The sequence below is a fragment of the Syngnathoides biaculeatus genome, chromosome 1, assembly GCF_019802595.1.
Source record: "Syngnathoides biaculeatus isolate LvHL_M chromosome 1, ASM1980259v1, whole genome shotgun sequence".
Classification (NCBI taxonomy): Eukaryota; Metazoa; Chordata; class Actinopteri; order Syngnathiformes; family Syngnathidae; genus Syngnathoides; species Syngnathoides biaculeatus.
The window spans coordinates 1,926,241-1,945,948 of NC_084640.1; the positions used below are offsets into that span (position 1 = coordinate 1,926,241).

The 19,708-nt window shown below is 40.6% G+C and overlaps 1 protein-coding gene across 8 annotated transcripts in view; it reads right to left on the reverse strand.

Annotated features, from left to right (window-relative positions):
* Positions 1–513: 513 nt before the first annotated feature.
* rbms3 (RNA binding motif, single stranded interacting protein) overlaps positions 514–19,708 on the reverse strand; it is a 345,032-nt gene continuing 325,837 nt past the window's right edge. For all 8 annotated transcript variants that reach the window (XM_061822004.1, XM_061821911.1, XM_061822083.1 and 5 more), the window contains 4 exons: positions 18,345–18,455; positions 9,350–9,439; positions 7,230–7,354; positions 514–7,071 (listed from right to left, as the gene is read on the reverse strand). In XM_061822004.1, coding sequence (XP_061677988.1) covers positions 7,068–7,071; positions 7,230–7,354; positions 9,350–9,439; positions 18,345–18,455 — 330 coding nt within the window. In that variant the 3' untranslated portion in view covers positions 514–7,067. The remainder of the gene's footprint in view (positions 7,072–7,229; positions 7,355–9,349; positions 9,440–18,344; positions 18,456–19,708) is intronic.

Genomic DNA, 19,708 nt, shown 5'->3' on the forward strand with positions numbered 1-19,708 from the left:
GGAAGCGGGGGGAGCTCGCAGGCGAGCGGCGACTGACTGCATTCGCCCGTATCGACAGCACAGCCGTCTCCGGGCGGTGACAAGACGGCGATTGATTGGGCTTAAATAAGAGTGAAGAGGAAGATTGATGGCCATCGATCCAATTCCCCCAACCGAGGTGTTCCTCCATCTTTGATTATGGCCACTTTACACCCAATCAAGTGCGCTTGAGCTGTAATGGGGAGGAAATCCCATCAAGGGGCCGGAGCTCCATTTGCGAAGGCCCTAATTATACGCCGGATGTTGCTATACAAGGTCAATGTGTAGCAGGTGCCATCGAGCGCCGTGACAATAATACTACAGATAATTCAAATCTGAAATGTGTGGTCATCGGAGCTGAGAATGACAGTTTGGGTGCATAGTGTATGAGTCTATAAATGCTTCTATCATTTCTGATGCAAATTGATTGATACAGCAGTCTTGTGTGCTTTTTGGTAAGTTTTTTTTTTTATTGAAAGCTTCATCAGAGAGAGAAAAAAAAGCGACTCATTAAATCCAAGTTCACATCCACAGATGTACAGATAGCTTTTCAAAGATCGCACACGCTGTGCAGCATGTCCGAGGTGTGACCACGTCCTGCCCGGTGCTGAAAACAAGTGTGTTAAAAAAATAAAAATTGAATAAAGCAACAGAAATGAAAAAAGAACAAAAAGCCACTCTGCTGTCCAAGTAGTTTTATCCCTACACTGAATCCTTTTAGCTATCATGCTTTATAATCTTCATCTGGTCAGGCTTTTTCTTAGTGATTGATGTATGGTGTATTTCTCAAGGAGCTGATTTAACTCATGACTGCACTTCTAGGCCTGTGTGGCCAATCAATAGCTTTCATCAAAAGTTAACCGAAACATCAATTAAAAAGCAGGAGTTCTATGTTCTTGTTTGGGTACGGTGTGTGTGTGTGTAAAGGGAGTTGGGGGGGGGGGGGATTTGTTGGAGGGCACTCGGAGCAATTTTTTCACTGCATTATGTGCATGCGAGTGTATATCGGCCCGGCCTGGGATGAGTTAGTGAGCCACATCTTAGCTTATACCTGATGGCAGCAGTAAGTGAGCGAACAGGAGCAGCCTTAAGGTCGCTTCAGACTTCAGGATGGCTGAAGCGCTTCTGAGAGAGGACCGAAGACTGACACACTTAAAACGGAATCAAGTTGTAAGTCACCTCAAAAGAGCAGAGAAAGATACAAAAGCTCCCCCCCACTTCTTTGTATTAAAAAAAAAAATCAAAATCAAATATCTTAGCATATGAATGTGAAGAAACTCCAGTTAGTGTATTGAGTTGTCCAAGGTTGTCTCAACATTTACTCCCGTAGCAACATTTTTAAAATTGTAAAAGGGAAAGCACTTGATGTGATGTTCAAGGAGGGAAAAAAAAGAGGGTCATTTACTGATTGCCTGCAGGCAACATATTGTCAACAAACTGTTCAAATTCACACAAACATTATACAGAAAATTACAATACCACAACATACAGTCAAATGTGTTTGTTATATTTACCATTCCCACTGTTATGTGTGCGATTGTGAGGGCAAAAGGAATTGCAAATGGATGCAAAGCTGCAGAAGTGTGGTCTAGTTGACTGTGAGGTGCACGAGTGAAAATGTAATTTTCCTTTTGCGGATAAACATTTGTATGATCAACAATAACACCCCCTCCCAAAAATGACAATGCAATCTCATCTCATGAAACATCACTTAGTGAGCACCAAGACAATTACGTTTTTTTTTTTTTTTTTTTTTTAACATGCCACCACAGAAGAGTACCGGTGTTGGGGAAAAAAAAAACCCAAAATGTGGCTCAGAGAATCTGTAGGTGCATCCCTGTCCTGGATGCTTAGTCCAATATGGCTAATGTGACGGTAAGTCAAGAATAATATTCAAAGAATAGTCGCTGTGGCCTCTGAATTTTAAACTTTACATTTATCATTTGTCAGCGAACAGCTGTGATTAAACCGGACCAGACAAATAAATACATTGCAAGTGCAAAATTTCCACCTGTAGAGGGCATCCACTTTACAGATTTAGAAGACAACACACAGTGTAAATTGTCTCGAATGTGAGCAGGGTTGAAATGATCCATGAATGATGATGAGGACGAGGACAAAAGCTGATGTAAATAAGACATCATTTGCAGCAAGCGCACCAACGCCGCAGTCGTGCTCGTGTGCCATTAAGAAAACTCCACTGCTGTTTGTTTAGCTTGGTCATATTTCACATCTATGGGGGTGCCATAATAAATGTGTACCGGGAGCAAACTCGTGCCTCTTGCTCTGCATTGATTCTCCATTAGCAAAAATGATGCATGTCTTCCCATTTGTGGTGTTTTTCTCCCCTCTCTCATAATTCCATTACTATTGAATCTCAGGTCATTTCTGGGAATCGCTGCACTCGCCAATGTGCACATTCTGTATTATGACTCCTATTTGGATAATTAATGTCAGGAGAACTTTATAGCTACGCCGTCGTCATACCCGCGTTGATAAACACAGAATTGCTCAGTAAAACAACCCTTCGTACGCAGGGGAGACGAAGAAACGACAGGAAGGAAATAAAAGTGGGGCTGAGGAGTTGTAATGTGCCAGGAATTTCATAGGGAGTAAACCACCAGGTATGCATGGGGGAGTGGGAGGTCAAACAAAAGCAGAAAGGCTGAGGTTGATTCGATTGAACATTTTCAGCGTGACCATCGTAAATGGCCACTGAGAGACCATCGGGATTTGACGTCGAGAGATATTAAAACTCGAGGTGGGGGCAAATAGTGAGACTGTTTCAAATCTCGGGGATGCATAGATGAAAGCTTTTCACCAATGCTGAAGGCACAAGCCAGCAACAGCTCCCTCTTTAGCACCACATAGAATCTTTAATTTTGGGTTCCACTTTACAATGAAGCTCTTAATGTGCTTTACTTCTTAAATACAACAAGCAGGCCATTTAGAACGATAGGAAAGCTTTGTTAAAAGGCACTCGGCATACAATTGGATTGTAAGAACATACAGTGCTCAAAAGTCAACCACACTTGTTGGATCTCAGTTCATCAAGAGAGGATGCAAGTACACAATTGTAAGTCAAGTTCATATGGTGTTGTGCAAAGGACAGGCAAGTAGCGCCCTCGCACCAGTGGATGATCCAGAAGGTGTTGCTGTGTTAAAGGTCAGTGACATGCATGTGGAAGAGATGGGCCAAGGGGACCAGAAGCGCAGCACAAGCAGGAGGACCTGACCACTCCTTTGTCCAAGGATAGCTCGAGCGATGCCAGGAACCTCCTGTCGGCTACTCATGTGCATGCTTTTGCACAAACTGTCAAGAGCAGACTCCGTGAGTGTGGCATGAGGATGAAAGTTACTTTTTAGATTAATCTTATTTTATTAGCTCAAATGTAATCAGATTACTTTTGACTGGAAATGATTTTGCATTTTTTTGCAGTACGGATGGCGCACATAGAAAATCGAAGAATCTACAGCACGACATTATGTCGCTGTCTAGAGGAAACTCACATTTGGGTGAGTTTGTGATGTCATTTTTCCACTTTAATTTTGAATATGGTTCTGCAAATGACCAACGTGTCATTTTGTTTTCAACACATTCCACTATGAAATCAATAACAATCTCAGATAGGATATCTCATTAATTGCAATCTGGGACCCCTGCTAGTGATGATCATTTCCCAAGATGCAGTACAGCAGCACCAGACTCAAGATTTGAATAGTCCAATCGGCAACGAGGGCTCAATTGCAATCTTCGCCAAACACAAATCTGCCCCTTTTATCTGGAAGAAACTGTTATCTTGAGGGACACCGGAGTGGATCGGATTGTCCCAGGGGGAAACAAATTGGACCCGTCAAGCCTCATTGAGAGGATGACCGAAATTGGTTTGTGGTTCTGCTTCTGCACCACCAAATCAAGAAAATAAAAACCTCGTAGAGGGCATGAGGGGGGGCACGAGGCATGGAATGACAGTGAATGGAAAACTAGAGTGAAGGATCCTGTCTTGGCCTTTGCACATTAGTGATGGCAGTGAAGCAGGGAGAAGAAAAAAAAAGTTCCAGCACCATAGTAGGTGGGAGTGGGTGTTAATCTGGGTTCAAGTGGACAGAAATGCCCAGCAGGCAATTTTGAGGACAATCCCCTATAATGAAATCATTGAAACCTTCTGTACCTTGTGGATGGAAAGGTCCGTGGTTTGTTTGTGCAGCCCAATGAGGGAGAAACAGACTAACATTTTGTTAGGGCTGTCACCATCCCTCATGTACGTTTGCTTATCCCGCTTTTCACTTTTGTCGAAATATATTGACAGGCCAGGGACACAATGTCACATTCAAATCACATTTTCCCGCATTTAGTATTGATGAGAACTTCTCCTGTGGTGGCATTTGGAATGAATCACAAAAAAAAAACACACTAAAAACCAAACAAAAGACAAACTACAGCTTTTGATTTTTTTTTTTTTTTTTTAGATAGTCACACAGGTGTGATCTCGCGAGATAAGACGTGAGCTCACTGACGGAAATGCATGACAAGTGACGGTTTGGACAAAGTTAGAACCAGTTACAGTTAAATTCAGATGTTCCACTGTAATTGACAATTAGGGGTGTAACAATTCATTTGAACAACAATTTGATTCATGGTTGGACCTATAAGATAAGAGAATCCCTGTTCTGGCTAAAAATCGAGCACCACAAAGTTTCCACGAGGAAAAGGTTTCAGGAATACTGTCAATAACACATGTCGGGCTCATAAACATGAACAAACCTGCACTTTGGAACACAAAGTGAGGCTTGAAAACATAAAAAAATGAAAATCTCTCTCATTGTGCTCAAGGCTCCCATTCTTTCAAAAGCGCACTATTTCTTCGACGGTCACAATTGGTTGCACATTCAACAATGTGACCTCAACATTTCTGGTTTCCACATTTTTGCAGAATAATCACAACACTTGACACCCACACTTGAGCTATGCTTAGCAATATCACCATGTTAGCCGCTAGCGTGCAAAACAAAGATTGCTGGAAAGTCTTCATTGTGGACCTCGGCCCAGTCACACGCATGCATCCACATAAATTTTTTGCTATTATCGTTAGAATCGATTGATTACCTTTAAAAAAAAGATTTATAATCGATACATTCCGTCTGGAAGGCCACATGTCAAGCACAGATTGATAAATCACTACATCGATATAATGCATGAATTGGTACACCCCTAGCAAATGCAGTAAATAACCCTCATTATTTTGGTTTAAATTTCGCACATGAAGTGAAAAAGGGGCAATCTGGGAAAAAAATACACTGCGACGATAGCTGAGCATAGTATGCAACATTCCCCAATTTGTTTGGATGAATTTCCCTGTACAATGTTTTAAAAATTGCAATCAGGCTGATTGACATATTGAAATGAAAACAAAACAAAGAGGAGGTAAAGAAACGGGAAAACTGCCACTGGTCCTATGTCATGCATCAAAATATGGGTTGAGATGTCTGTGTGTGCATCTGTGTTATGAAGGATCTTTAAGTTCTGGTCCGGCCATCAAGGTAAAAAAAACAAAGCAAAAAACAACAACAAGAGCAACAACAAGAACAACAAGAATAACAAGAACAACGGCAATATCTACATCAACATCATCGTTAATAACAACAACAACCAACAGAAAAAGTGAGACGGGAAAAAAAAAACCAACAACCTCTGCTTCAGAGTTTCTCTTCATCTTTGGTATAAAAATGGCCATCCTTGGGCTGCATTTGATCCACAACTAGGAAAAACTACAGAAATTGTCAACAATTTCCTCTATTGCTTTTGCACTGATTAATCTCAACCATAAGCTCCTATACGCTATCTACTGTTTTTTGTTTCACTGCCAGAGTTTTTTTTTTTTGTGTATGTTTTTGTAGATTTTATATGTATTTTTTCCCCCTTTGTTTTCATTAAGATTTGTAGTGTGACAAGCAAAGCGGGCTAAAAACATCTCAAAGCTCATAAAAAATGTAAAATGTGGCAGATAAAAAGCTGGAACGTCAATGACAGCAACAATGCCTGGTAAATAATAAGGATGACCATAAAAAAAAAAAAGCAAGTTCAGCGTTTTGCCGACGGACTGCATCTGCACGCCGCATGGTTTCTCCCATTTTTTTCCTTTTTTCCTTATTGTGAAGAATCTCTTCAGTTTTTCCGTAACAGGGATTTAGTTCTTTTAACACATAGTTACCTTCGACATAATCATTATCAAAGCGTTCTTCTTATAAAGAAAAAAAAAAAAAGCTCTTCTCTATTAAATCTGTACAGCTAAGTGATAGATTCTGTTTCCTCTTTAAATGACTCGTCCAGTTTCTTGAACCATCCAAGTGGGTCCAAAATACCGATTTGCTTACGTTTCGGTTGTGTTTCCTCACCACCCTTCCCTCCAACCTGACGTCAGATTTGAACTTGCAAAGTCTCTGGCGCCCTTGAAATTAAGGCCATGAAGATTCAAGAAAGAAAAACAATTGAAATGAAAAACTTTTTTCCCCCCAAATATCTCTAGAAAACTAAAATTTAACACTAGAACATAAAAAATATCGAAAACAACTTGTAGCTTAGTATCTGAGGAAGACAATCTCTGTGTATCTCCAACATGACCCCCCCTTTCTAATTACAAAATAAGCTTCACCATCACATTCAACCGTTTTTTTTGTGTCTTTTGTCTGTACATTTTTTGTTGGTTTTGCTTTCTCTTTTGTTAAATGGGTTGAGAATTTTCTTTAAGAAAATTTTCTAGCTTCACCCCAACCTTTCAGGCAGGTTTTCACACTTAACAATTTTACTTCTTTGCACTGTACCCTCCTCACAACATCCCAACCCCCTTTCTCAGCACCCACTGCTTCCTTTTGTTTTTTCTCCCCCTAGTTGACCAGGTAGAAAATGAAAAAAAGTGTCTCTTTTTTGGTGCCTGGACAATCTGGAAGCAATCTCTCTCCCCCCTCCCCCTCCCCCCACTCACATTCACAGTGCAGCCACCTTCTGTCTCAAGGCAACGCTGTCACAGGAACATTCTCTCAGGTCGTTGCTATCTGATGGGAAAGGAGAGCAGATGGAGAAAGGAGTTGCAATCAAAATATTCCAGACACCCCTAAAAAAAGCAATGCCGGTGACATACTTGACTGTGGGATGAAATCAACAGAGCAGTTTGCAAAGAAAACTTATTCATGACTTTCTTTGCTAGACTTACTTGGACTGGTACGAGTAAGCGGAAATGTGGTCAGCGGTACCGTCCACCTGAATCTGTTGCTGCTGGCCAGTCACCTCCTGAGATGAGGGAGCCACAGTCTGGGGGGAGGCATCCGTCACCACTCCCTGAGAGAGAACACAGTTTGAAATTCACTGCCAATCATTAATAGAGTGTATATATATATACATGGAAACTCAACACAGGTGGTGCTGTGATAGAACCTGGGCCCCACCGTGCCGCCCTACATAGTAGTATTGATGATAAAATCGCACAACAACTAACAACAACACTGAGAGTAAACATGGGGTTAAAGTGACAAAGACTTGATATGGGTAGATGTTTGGAACGTAATTTGATTAGATGCTTCATCAGTCGCTATTGCTGAGCTGAATTTTAACAGTTCACTTATAGCTGAAGCAAGTTAATTGAAGCACTAAACATTTCCATGTCTATTTCCAAGTGCCCTTTATTTAATAAATGAAGCTAATAAGGAAATTGTGATGACAAAAGCACCGCGTCTAATAGTCTCCGCAGAGTTCATTGAGGACTGTGTGTACATAATACTTATTTAGGAGACAAATCTAAATCTCATAAAATCTACTCATCCAGTTTCTTTTTTGCCAGTACAGTGCGGTCATGGGTGAGCTGTAGCCAATCGGAGCAAAGGGGAGGGCGGGTACACCCTGAACTGTTCACCAGCCATAGACAAAATCATAGACTAGAATATCCCAATCATATATGCAAAAATCTGCAAAAAAAAAAAAAAAAGACAAATGTCCTCACTGAGCAGGTCACATATTTCATGTTAGGACTACGTTTGCCTGCATCGCGTCAGTCTCCTTTAACAAGCTCTCAAGGATGCTGCAACTTGTCTATAGATCAGCCCTCCAGACAGCTAATGATGCATTGACACACACCCAGCTGCTAATGCGACCACTGAGTGGACACTGGTGAGGAAGATGGAAACGGAAAACCAGGGCCTGAGGCGACACTACAGCTTTTACATCTCTCTGCCGCCAGCCCACTCCTGCATTCCCTCTTTCAAGAGAGGAGAAACTAATGCGTCTGTCAGGGGGGAAACTGTCATTGTCTGTGCTTGCGGGGTTAACCAGATAAGATGTGTGTGTTTCACTATCTACCATCCCCCAGCATATATATGTGCGTGTGTGTTAGGGAGGGAGACAGCGGCGGTGGCTGCACTGCATCTCACTTGAGCTGCTGTCATCCAACACACGACTGATAGTCCATCTAAATACGACCGCACTGTCACTTGCCAGACAGCAACCCCACTCTTGTGCGTTGATGATTTGTCGTACGCTCAAGGAGATACTTAAATCTAATTCCCCAAAAAATACTTTCAAGGAGGGTGACCATGTTTGGGTATTTAAAGGCGAGAAATGATTGACATGTAAACGATCGCAAACAACTGCATGCAGTGGACGCGATGCAACACAGTGACCGTGTCCAGAGATGAAAGGATGTCATTGAAGAAAAAAATAATGCAGTGGAACAATCCATGGTAACTAAATTAATGAGTATAGTACTGGATTATTTTAAAATCTTGGCAAAAGAGGATGTGTGATTTTAAAGTTATGGCAAAAGAGTTTTGCATAAAACTTCTTCCTCAGCTTTGCTTGTACTTTTCATTTTTATTATCGGTAAAGGCCCCGCACGTTAGTTGATAAAAGAAGAGCAATTGAAACGTTATGTCACTATAATGCTTGAACAATTATCGCCAGACATTGTACTGTCAAAGGTTGCATGTATGTTGAGCAAAGCATTCCTACACCTTCTGACTGGCAGGCTATTTTTAAATTTGTTATAACACCTACAATGCCTGGCCTGATGTTCTCGAGATAAAGCCGAGGAAATTCCACACACCGAGTGAGTGCTAGATAAAAGAAGACAGATTCTGGAAGATGGCAGGTGATTGTGACGAGACCCTTGTTGAATCATCTCCAGTGCATTGTAAATGTCTTGTTTATGAATTGTTAATTAGTTAGACACATTCTTGGCCTGATCATTGACTCCTTATACATAACCAGAAAAATGAGGTCTTCTTTTGGTAAAGTGTCTGCTGATTAGTGATTACGTCCAAGGGGCCTGCCTGGAGGTCTTACTTCGACAGGGACGGCTGTTGGAGGCACAGGAGTGTACTGGGGGATGTAGGTCCCTTGCATAGGCGCTGCAGTGGCGGCGGCAGTCATGTACTGAAACACACAAAAATAACAGGCATTAATATGCCTGCAAAGAATCGTGATTGACAAATGCATGATTATTACAGTGAAGTGGTCATCTGTGCAAGGGTCAATCGCATGGTGTGTGGCTGTGTGAGTTGCTGACCACACTTCTTCCGGTTTCGTCGGATTGGGTCACATTGCTCAGTAAGCGTAAGTATTTGTGTAAGACACAGACACACACAAAAAATTACCAAGTTAGAGAAAAGAAATCTATTGCTCCAATAATTGCGAAGTCAGCAACTGCAACAAAGCCATGTTTTGTTTAATTTCACACATTCTGAGTGTCCAACCTGTGTAAAATTGTGTTTAAACGTTGGGACAGTACACATGAAAAAGTGCTCTGGAAGAGGCGAAGACCAAACTAGTGCCACAGTGGGCTGAAATAACACAGACGCGAGGAAATGCAGCTTTGTCATAGGTGGAAGATTTCATGGCAGTTTCTTCGATCTTTTAGAAGCTCCCAAATTACATTGTTGATTAGGCAACATGTTGCAATATTTTTTTCGTTTCTGGAATTAAAAAAAAAAAAAAAAAGAGTAGCAAATGTGCCGCACATTTTGCCTGTGCCTCCATGTCATGTTTACCCACACCAGTGGCATTTGTTTGCAAAAGCGCATTTCCCATGCTCAATAATTCTATTTTGTATACTTCTCCCATAATATAAAAACGTGCTGCAATTTATCACGTTTGGCAGAAGGAATCCTGGATGGGCCCAGTTAGTACATCAGTTTCCACATCTCTTTGTGTAAGCAATCAAGTTACAATCAATGGTAGCAATCAATGTTATAGTGGCTATTCTAAGTTCAAAGTTAGTCATGATGCTCATATATGTATATTTGAGTATTTTTTAAGTGGCACTAGGTTTATAAGGTTTGCGAACCACTGTTCTAAAAGTCACTGGGTGAAACAAATTTCCCGTGCAACAAATGTCCTTTGGAGGGCGCCAAAAGAATACCACTGCACTCTGACTTGGAAGCCAATCAGAGGAGCAAGTGAGGTAAAATCGGAAGGAGGAGGAAACGTCTCGCTGTACCATCAAGACTTCGCAGGCAGGCAAATGTGCAAGGCCACAACCGAGGAAAAGATGGAAAATGGAAAAGGGCTGCTAAAGGGAACGAAGGGAGGAGCGAAAGAGAAGAAAGAGAAGGCCCCTCGCCTGCAGCATATATTCCTTTGGTCATGCTTCCCATGCCGCTTTTTAACTGGCTCTCAACTCCCACCATGATGGCCATTTTACAGATGTGACACAGGTTGGGTTACATGACAGCCGTGGGGCTTTCACATGCAATATGAATGAGGACTCCGCACTGTGTATCAGACTTTTTTTCTCTGCCTTGCTTTTTTATGTGCGTGTGCGTGGGCCTCTGTTTAATAACCGCATGCCAACACCTAAAGAATTAATTGTCCTGTATCTGGGCTTAATGTACTTACAGGTAATTATATGGATGACTAGGACACACCCACCAATACATTCAATCATTCACATTTCTCCTTAAAAAAAACAACATACATGTCCTTTGTCGAACTTGCATATTATCATAATATTAGTCCACCGGTGGACAAAATTGTGATCACATGAAAGAAGTGCTCATTGACGTTTACAATTTGACAGGCAGGCCGGGTCACAATCACATGGTTACATATGAATAATAAACAACAGAAAGGCACTGTAGTGTAGATTTACTTGTCATGGGAACTCTGTTTTGTTGATCACTTTTTTTTTTTTTTTTTTTTTTGCCAGTGCATCAAACTCCGCTATTGGTTTTGTTGGGACAATTCTCAGAACAACAGCTACAAAAAAAAAAAAAAAAAACAACAACAACCAAAAAACAAACAAAAACAATATTAACTGTACCCATTGCTTGTTAATAAACACCACATAAGTTAGTTACATCTACATGAACCAATAACTTCAATCTTTGTGTTGAATGAGCAAATTAGTGCAGAATTGACTTGGCAGCTACTGTTCTGAGAATTGCCACAACAAAACTTACACTTTACACAGACTTTGACACACGCCCCCCCCCCCTAAAAAAAAGGTTGTCAACAAAACTGCTCCCATTAAATTAAATATACGTGTTAACACTACCATACCTTTCTGTTTTTTGTTAATTTTTCACATGCAAGCATCAGCTTGTGACCTGGCCCATCATCCAGTTTTAAAAGTCAATGTGGTCCCTGAGCCCAAAAAATGTGTCCACCCCTGCTCTAGAACAAAAGATGTTCGGCATACCGCTTGATGCAAGATCTGTGACATTAGACACAAATATTGTTGAAAAATTCTCAAACACCAAAAAGCTTTCCCGGAAGAAGGGAAGCCATTAAGAGTTGCAAAGTGGGATCAATTCCATATATTGCATTTCGTGTTGATGTATAATAGACATGAGTCCCATTACTTACCAAATCATACTGCATGTTTTTATCTGGGAGAGACATAGAAGCTTGAATGATAATACTACGATAAAATGTACAGTCAATGGAAGTGGACCCTGATGAAAGTCACCAGGGGCCTCTTCACTCTTCACTGCCAGACTACAGCAAAAAAAAACCAAAGCGGAAGTGTAACTACTTTCTTCCTTTGCTCTCGGTCCCCCCCTCCTCTACCCTAAATTTGTGATGGCGCTCCACTGTAGTAATAGCGCGATTTGGCTGCAGGCCCGGTGGTGCCGGTGAAGTGTCATTACGAGCGGTGTTGCTAATGGATCGGGTATGGCTCCACCACTCGCTGCTAATGAGAGCAACTAAAGGCCATAGACATGGGTGATTAACCCCCCCTCCCCACACACACACCCCACTGTTGCCGGTACACACAGCCTAGAGGATGGCCCGGGTTGGCACGTTGCTTTGCATTCTCACGTGAGAGTGACTCTTGACTTTAAGGTTATCTCGTCTTCCCGATTGTCACGCTCAGGAAAGGCTGAAGTAAAATATCGTGACTTGGTGACACATTAACTTGTCCCTTCTTCTTGCTCACCTTCCTGTCACTTCCCTTCCTCTCATCCAGCCATCGGCTGAACAGGCCTATGAGATTGTTCAAGTGACCTTCTCCTTGGCAAATCAGAATCATATCAATTTCTCTCTGACAGGTTTTGTCTTCTCTTTCCCTTTTCCCTGTTCAAGCCAACTCACCTGTGAGGGTTAACATGAAAGCAAATGAAGGAAAGAGAGAGAGATAATTAGTGATATCAAAATGTACCTGTCAAGAGGAGAGGGTCGATTTGAAATGTTGGATTTGGCTGCAGGACTGCGTATGGAATTTTAATTTGCGTTAACAAGAATTTTTAACCATAACCATCTACCATAAACATTAATTAAACCTATTTAAGAAGCAGGGCACAATAATAAGTTAAGATCAGGGCATAGTTCCGCTCTGGCTTCACTCGCAATTCACTGGTAGTCAAGACTGGCAACAAAGCAATGTTTTGCTCCAGTCATAAAGATGATAATTTTTTTTTTTATCCCGTTGCAAATCATTCACACTTTGATGTTTTTTTTTGTCAAGGGAGTGCATTTTCCAACATTAAAGGTCCCTCATGTCTTCTCCTAGGCAGTCCTCACACAGGTGCATGGTCACATTTGATGGCCCTAAAAAATTATGAAATGTAAAACAAGAATATAACATTTATTTTAGGTTGGCCAGTTTTGTTGGGAGCAGTCTGTATATTATTTCAAGTACACTCAAAGTCAGTCTGCGATGCACTACGAGTGGATGGAAGTCTGGATTTTCCAAAAAGTTGTCATGTGTTTTGCTCCAGGAAGACATTCTGGCAAACTAAAATCTATGACTCCACTGACTATACTGCTTGTCCTGTTCACTCGTGATTTGGAGCATAATCCATCTGTACGACCTGGCCGCCTAGGAATTCAGTTGAATGTCCATTAAACTTACTTATTTTAACCATGGTTTCGCTGCAAAATATTAGTTCACATAAAATCTTTCCTATTGTAGACTAACCTGCAATTGTTAAAACGATCCAGTTGATTCACATTTATTCCAGTCAATTCACTGGTGTTATTCCAATGGAAAAATTCCAACTTTATACTTGCTGCGTAATACCATCCACCCATTTTGTCTAATATTTGTTTTCATTTTGTATAATATTTGTTCTCATTTAGGGTCATGGGTAAATTAGAGAGTACCCCAGCCCCCTTTGGGTACACCCTAGATTGGTCACCAGCCAATTGCAGGGCAAGGCAAAAATGTGTTTCAAATTATTTCAACAGTCATTAATATATTCTTTAATGTCCTTCAAACCGAGACATAGTAAAAAATAAAATCAACAATTTGGGCTGAAACTTAAAAGAGTAAATTTTATAATGATCACCAGGTTAAAAAAATATCTAGAATAGGATACTGTAGCCTTGTTTTCTGCTTCACACAAATCTGTCTTCTCGGGATACTGAATCTGTCAATTACCAGTGTCACCATGACAACAGAAAGCTGGGTTGTACATGCTATGACAAAAAAGGATAGATAGATAGACACTGTGGAGGGAAGTCACCTATTGCTATGTCAAACTGTGTCGGTCGTCTTCACACCAGCTCGTAAGCGAAGCCAAACAAAAAACAAAAAAGCTAATAATCCCACTTTGCAATCACAACGCATGAATGATCGACTCTCGGTAAATGTTAAGACCTTAGTGGTGGTAAATAAATCAACAGCAAAACAGGATGTGCAATCAATCAATGATAGCACGTTTATGTCTTCCATACCCAGCTCAGGCTAAGCTGCGTTAGCATTCCGTAATTGTGTCATAGACAACAAATTGAGCAAAGAAAATTGAGTATTTGTTTAAGGCTGTAGTGCAAACTCGTTATTAACTAACCGACACTGAAGTCCTTTAACCACAACTCATGCAGGTTGTGTTTTGACAAGCATTTGATTCAGCGGTACCTGACACTGGGGAGCGACGCTTTGCATCTATATGAGATTTAGTGAGCGGCAAAACAATAAGAGACACGCAGGCAAGAATGTCCTTTTATTGTTCAAAAGCAATAAAGCCCTGTGCGCACATATTAAAGGTGCGAATTGCAGAATAACTCAGATGATATGAAAATGTGATATTTTACCAATGATACCAGATACTGGCAGAAAAGCTTCCATAATTCAGTGCAATATTTATGTAACTGAAGAACGCTTTATTAAAACAGTAATCTTACACATGAATCACTTATGAAGCTGATCATTTCAATTACAGTTTGTTCTCTTTTGTTTGATAAAACATCACTAAAATACTAAATAAAACTTACTGATGGAATGCAAATTATTGTTTTATATCAACACTAAATGTGATTCTGTTTAAAGTGTTATTTTGACGCTAGGTGCACATTATTCGACTGTTGGATTGGTTGATTCTGAAAATTGCACTGGGCAATAAAATTTTGACCTTGCTACTCTTCCTCCACTTCTAATAATAATATTAAAGCTATGAAAATAATTTTAATAATGAACGCTATGGAGCAAAACAATAAAATGTCCAAACATGTAGCCATTCAAATGTAAGTACAGCGGGTTGCAGAGGTATTGCGAAGTTTAAATGATCAAGTCAGCACAGGATTACAAATGAAAAGAAAAAAATTGCATAGTGTGGTTCACAGATTATGATTTCATTTGTTCAGGAGTCTGATGGCATGTGGGTAGAAGCTCATGTTGAAGTCATGACACTCCTGTACCGTCTGGCAGATGGAAGACGTTTGAAAAATGGATGTTGTGGATGGGAGCCGTCTATAATAATGCTTTGTACCCTCTTCAACGCAAGGCTGACATAAATGTGGTGTAGTCGTGTGAAGGCTACTCCAGAAATGTGTTGTGCAGTGTCAATAACACATTGGAGAGCCTTCCTGTCCTGTATGGTGCAGTTCTCATACCATACTGCGATAGAACTGACCAGGATGCTTTCCACTGTACTTTCTGTAAAAGGGGCTGAGCAGTTTGGGGTAGGGCGGAATTCCAAATATTCTCAGATTACTCAAGAAGGGCAATCTCTGCCGAGCCTTCCTGATGATGTGTTATGTGTTCCCGTGAGGTCATCGCTGATGTGGGCCCTGAGGAGTTGGAAGTTTTCCACCTTCTCCACCCGAGTCTTGCCGATGACAAACGGTGCAAGGTGCTCTTTCCTCTGCCTCCGAGTGATAATACTTTTATTATAGAGATTACTTTCATAGCCACCTGATCTGGAGTCGAATGTAACACGAGTGTACAATGCTTGTGGTTCGGATGCAGAAATATCGGTTAAGAAGCAACTTTATATATTACAAATCTGAAGTTAACTGTTAATCTTCTATTACTCAACCTCGAGTTTAGTTATGTACACTATCAGTAAACTGAAAATTATGACAGCATTTACTAGTAAGTAATAAAACATTGGTTGTTGAGGTGTAGAGTAATGGCAGTATAGAGGAGAAGTTATTGTGATATTCTCATCATATTAAACAGTAAACATCGATAATAAAGTACATAATATCGATATTTGAAGCTTGTGTTTGAATGCCGTACCATGAGAGGAAATGATATGAAACATCACAAGATCCATATTGTTCCAAACTAGATGAGAGATTACGCACAAATCTTGATAACCAATTGTCTTTGTGGTGTAAATTTCCTGTACAACACCTGACTGATAAACTGTAGCAAAGCTTAAGGACGGAAATCACTTCATTTTCATCCATTGTAGATTTTCTGTTTCACAGTATATTCAAAACATCTTGTGGTGGAATAAAGCTACATTCCAAAGCAGTGACCAGTAGAAAAGTACTGAGTCACACTTGCTTAGTACAAGGTGAACTTTTCTTTGCTTCCCTCTCACAAAGGCCAACCAGCCAAGCTGATTGTCAACAGATCATATTTCTCAGAAGTTGAGGCTCACCAAACCACAAACATTTCTTCATGAAAGGAGGAAAGCCACAACCGTACACAGGCAGAGTTTGCCGAAGCACCAAGAGGATTCTGAAGTGTGGTGCCCCCTTCAGAGGTCACTGGCCTTCACAGACAAGCCACATTTTCACCAAGGGGGATGGATTCAATGGTCAACACTGAATTGGTTTCCACCATAGCGTGTGCTGGCCAGATAACGGGACAAGGAGTTCTTGTCTTCCAGTCGAACCCCCAAGGCGAAACCAGGATGCTAGTGGTCAATCCCCAGATTTGATCTCCAATGTGATTTCTCATTTTCTCACAGTATTCATTACTGGTTAAATGTGTTCAGAGTGACAACATCGATGAACATTGTAGACAATGGTATTCAGACACCATTTGAATTATATTGCACTGAGAGTAAAAAATGCTTCCACCAGGATCAAGCATTCATTTCAGAATTTACGTTCCAACCAGGATAATTGGAAATTCATCGACTCAATTGGGACCTGACAACGATCAGAGTCCAAAGTTTGACCGTTATTTAAATAATGACCCATCCAGCTTACTGTTCTTAAACCAGGCTACACCCCAGATTGGCTGCCAGTCATAGAGAGTCAGAAATTATTAAAAAAAGATTTTGTGTGCAGAGAGGTTTTCTGTTGTTGTGTTGGACTGTCAAAATTGCTATTGTATAATGTACACAATAGACAGTATGAAATCATTTTGACATTTCACTTCTTAAATTTCAGCGATTGTACTTTTTACTTTTACTCAAATAAAATCATTTGATCAGTCTCCTTCATTTTTTTGGTATCTTTACTTCTAGTGTGAGCACTGTTGCCACCTCTGTCTGTGGATAAGTTATGTAACCAGAAACAGGTTGTTCAAAACAAGCCCACCACATGTGCGTGTGCACTTGAGGAATCTGCTCTGAGGATCTCTGATGTCAAGTCCTCTTAACTTGAGGAGTCTCTCTTTTGCAGGCTTTCTCAACTAGTCACTGTGAAAAGTTGTCTACATGTAGCGTGGAAAGGATCGAACTATCAAATGTTGCATGGAGGGTGTGCAGCTAACCAATAGAGAAACGATACACATACACATCACATAGCTCCAGGAAACACAAGCAGACAGAAAGTAGTGAAGCAAAGAGAATAGAAATAAAATCACTTCTTCTTCAACTGATACAAATCATCAGACATCAAAAGCCATAGTCATGGATTAGCCTATGTCTAATCCTGACTGTTAGCACAACTGTGGCAGATTATGCACGGGTTGGTCCTGTCAGAAATGACCAACATGGCATCACAATCACTGACAGCTAACAGGGAAACACATGTGTAACTGTACAGCACTGTTTCAAGCACACATACACCTACATTGTGATTAAACGCTAAGGCAGAGCAAAGCTGTGCCCCAGGCATGAGGGTTAAAAGCAGGAAGACTGGTGACAATTTTAAGCCGCCGAGATCTGGGAATGGAGGTGGTTCTTGATTTAAAGGCAGCGATTGTGGCCAGGCGTCTGTGTGTGGGAGTGAGAAAACTGATGAAGCGATATATTTCACGTGTAATTTTGCACGTGAAAGAGCGCCACGGTGTGAGAAATTAATGGGTAATAGTGAGGAAGCGGAAAGAATCAATACGCTGTAATGTCAGTTGTCAAATATTGCAAGGAGAGGTAGTAAATTAAAATTTTTGAAAATAGGAGGCATGTGTATCATTATAAAATGAAATTAGCCGGATCACCACATAAACCGCAGGGTTGAAAGCGTGTGAAAAAAAGTCATGGCTTGTAGGCAAGAAATTATGGTATTAGGAATGCTGTTTTGAATCAACTCTTCATAAAAACATGGGATTAATTATATGGACATGCAAGTGATATCTAACTAGGTAACCTCTTGTTGTTTATGAAGTTTACAAGTAGCTGATATCTCAACTGAAGAAGTGTTTTTAAAAATGAAGGGTAATGAATGAAGTTTCCTCAACACTTATTTTGTACGAGCAGATGCAAGAGGTACTCACACTTCCGGTGGTGCCCAGGGACAGATGGTTCATCTGTTGGGTAAGGGGACCCATCAAGCTGGCAGGCTGCATGGACATCGTGGGGTCCATGGCTGGGGTGAGCACTGCACCCTGGACAAAGAGACAAAATGAGGAACAAAATGTTCAATTTAACCGAATATAAGACTTTATTTAGCTACTATGAGTCCTGCAAACATATACAAAGATGGTATTCTCGCAAATAACCCACAACTACGAATCCTGTTCACCAACACTAGGTGACAGAACCTCTCCCATGGGCAAATGGTGGAATATATTGCTGTTTATCAGGGAACATACAGAGACAAATAAATGACTCCACCACAGAGTGCGAAGGAAACACTGTCAGTAACTTAAGTAGTACTTGACTCATTGTGCAGATCAGTTTTAAAATATTTTTCGTCAAATATGATTTAAATTCCATAAATATTGCTTTCTTCAGAATACAAATAAACATTATAATCATCTCTCTGTACTTGCCAGCTGAGAAAAATAGATCTCTAGTCTCAATGAGATTTCCAGGTTCCTTTCAGAAAGAGATAACACCAGTAATGTAAATGACATATGGGAAATATTCTGGGGAGTGGAGTCTTAAGTAAACATTTTCATGTTTTGGAGTCTAAAATAACATTCTCTTAATTAAACATCTCCATGTCACAAAGCTTTAGTAGCAAACCTCTTTTTGACAATAGAATTGAACTAAAAGATTGTAGAAGGAGTGTGACATTGGAAAAAGGAGCTTTAGGAAACTATTCAAGTACAGTACACACTGTCTTTACTCTCAAGAAAATGTTCACTTCGGGTAAATCATACTAGCTTTCGCCTGTATAATTGCAATCACATCAGGGGCCATGATGTTATAGTGGATAGTACTCTGTGTTGTTCGAATCCGGGTCATGGCATTTGAGGCCCCATAGATCCCCATAGATCAGTAGTTAGAGCATTGGTTTGGTAAACCAGGGATTGTAAAACCAATATTGTTTGGACATGAACTGTATGTATTTAAAAGTTGGTTGATTCTAAATAAACTTCGGTCACGAATGTACAAGTGTACAAACAGTGTATTAGTCTTCATGTTAATACATTATCAATATGTCGATATACCTTGTCGACGCAGGGGAGATGTCTGCTCCTGGGCCGAGGTTATCCTCCTCGGGGTTAACTCCCTTCTTGCGTTGGAACTCTGAAGCTCAATATCGGGAGTAGTAATAACACGGAGCATCGACTCACTGTTATACTTGCTTTATTGGCTCTTAGCACACAGCACTTCCCGGTCGCCGTTAATCAAACTTTCTTTTTCTTTCACTCTCGCCTTTCGCCAAAATGCATGCGCACTCACCCACACA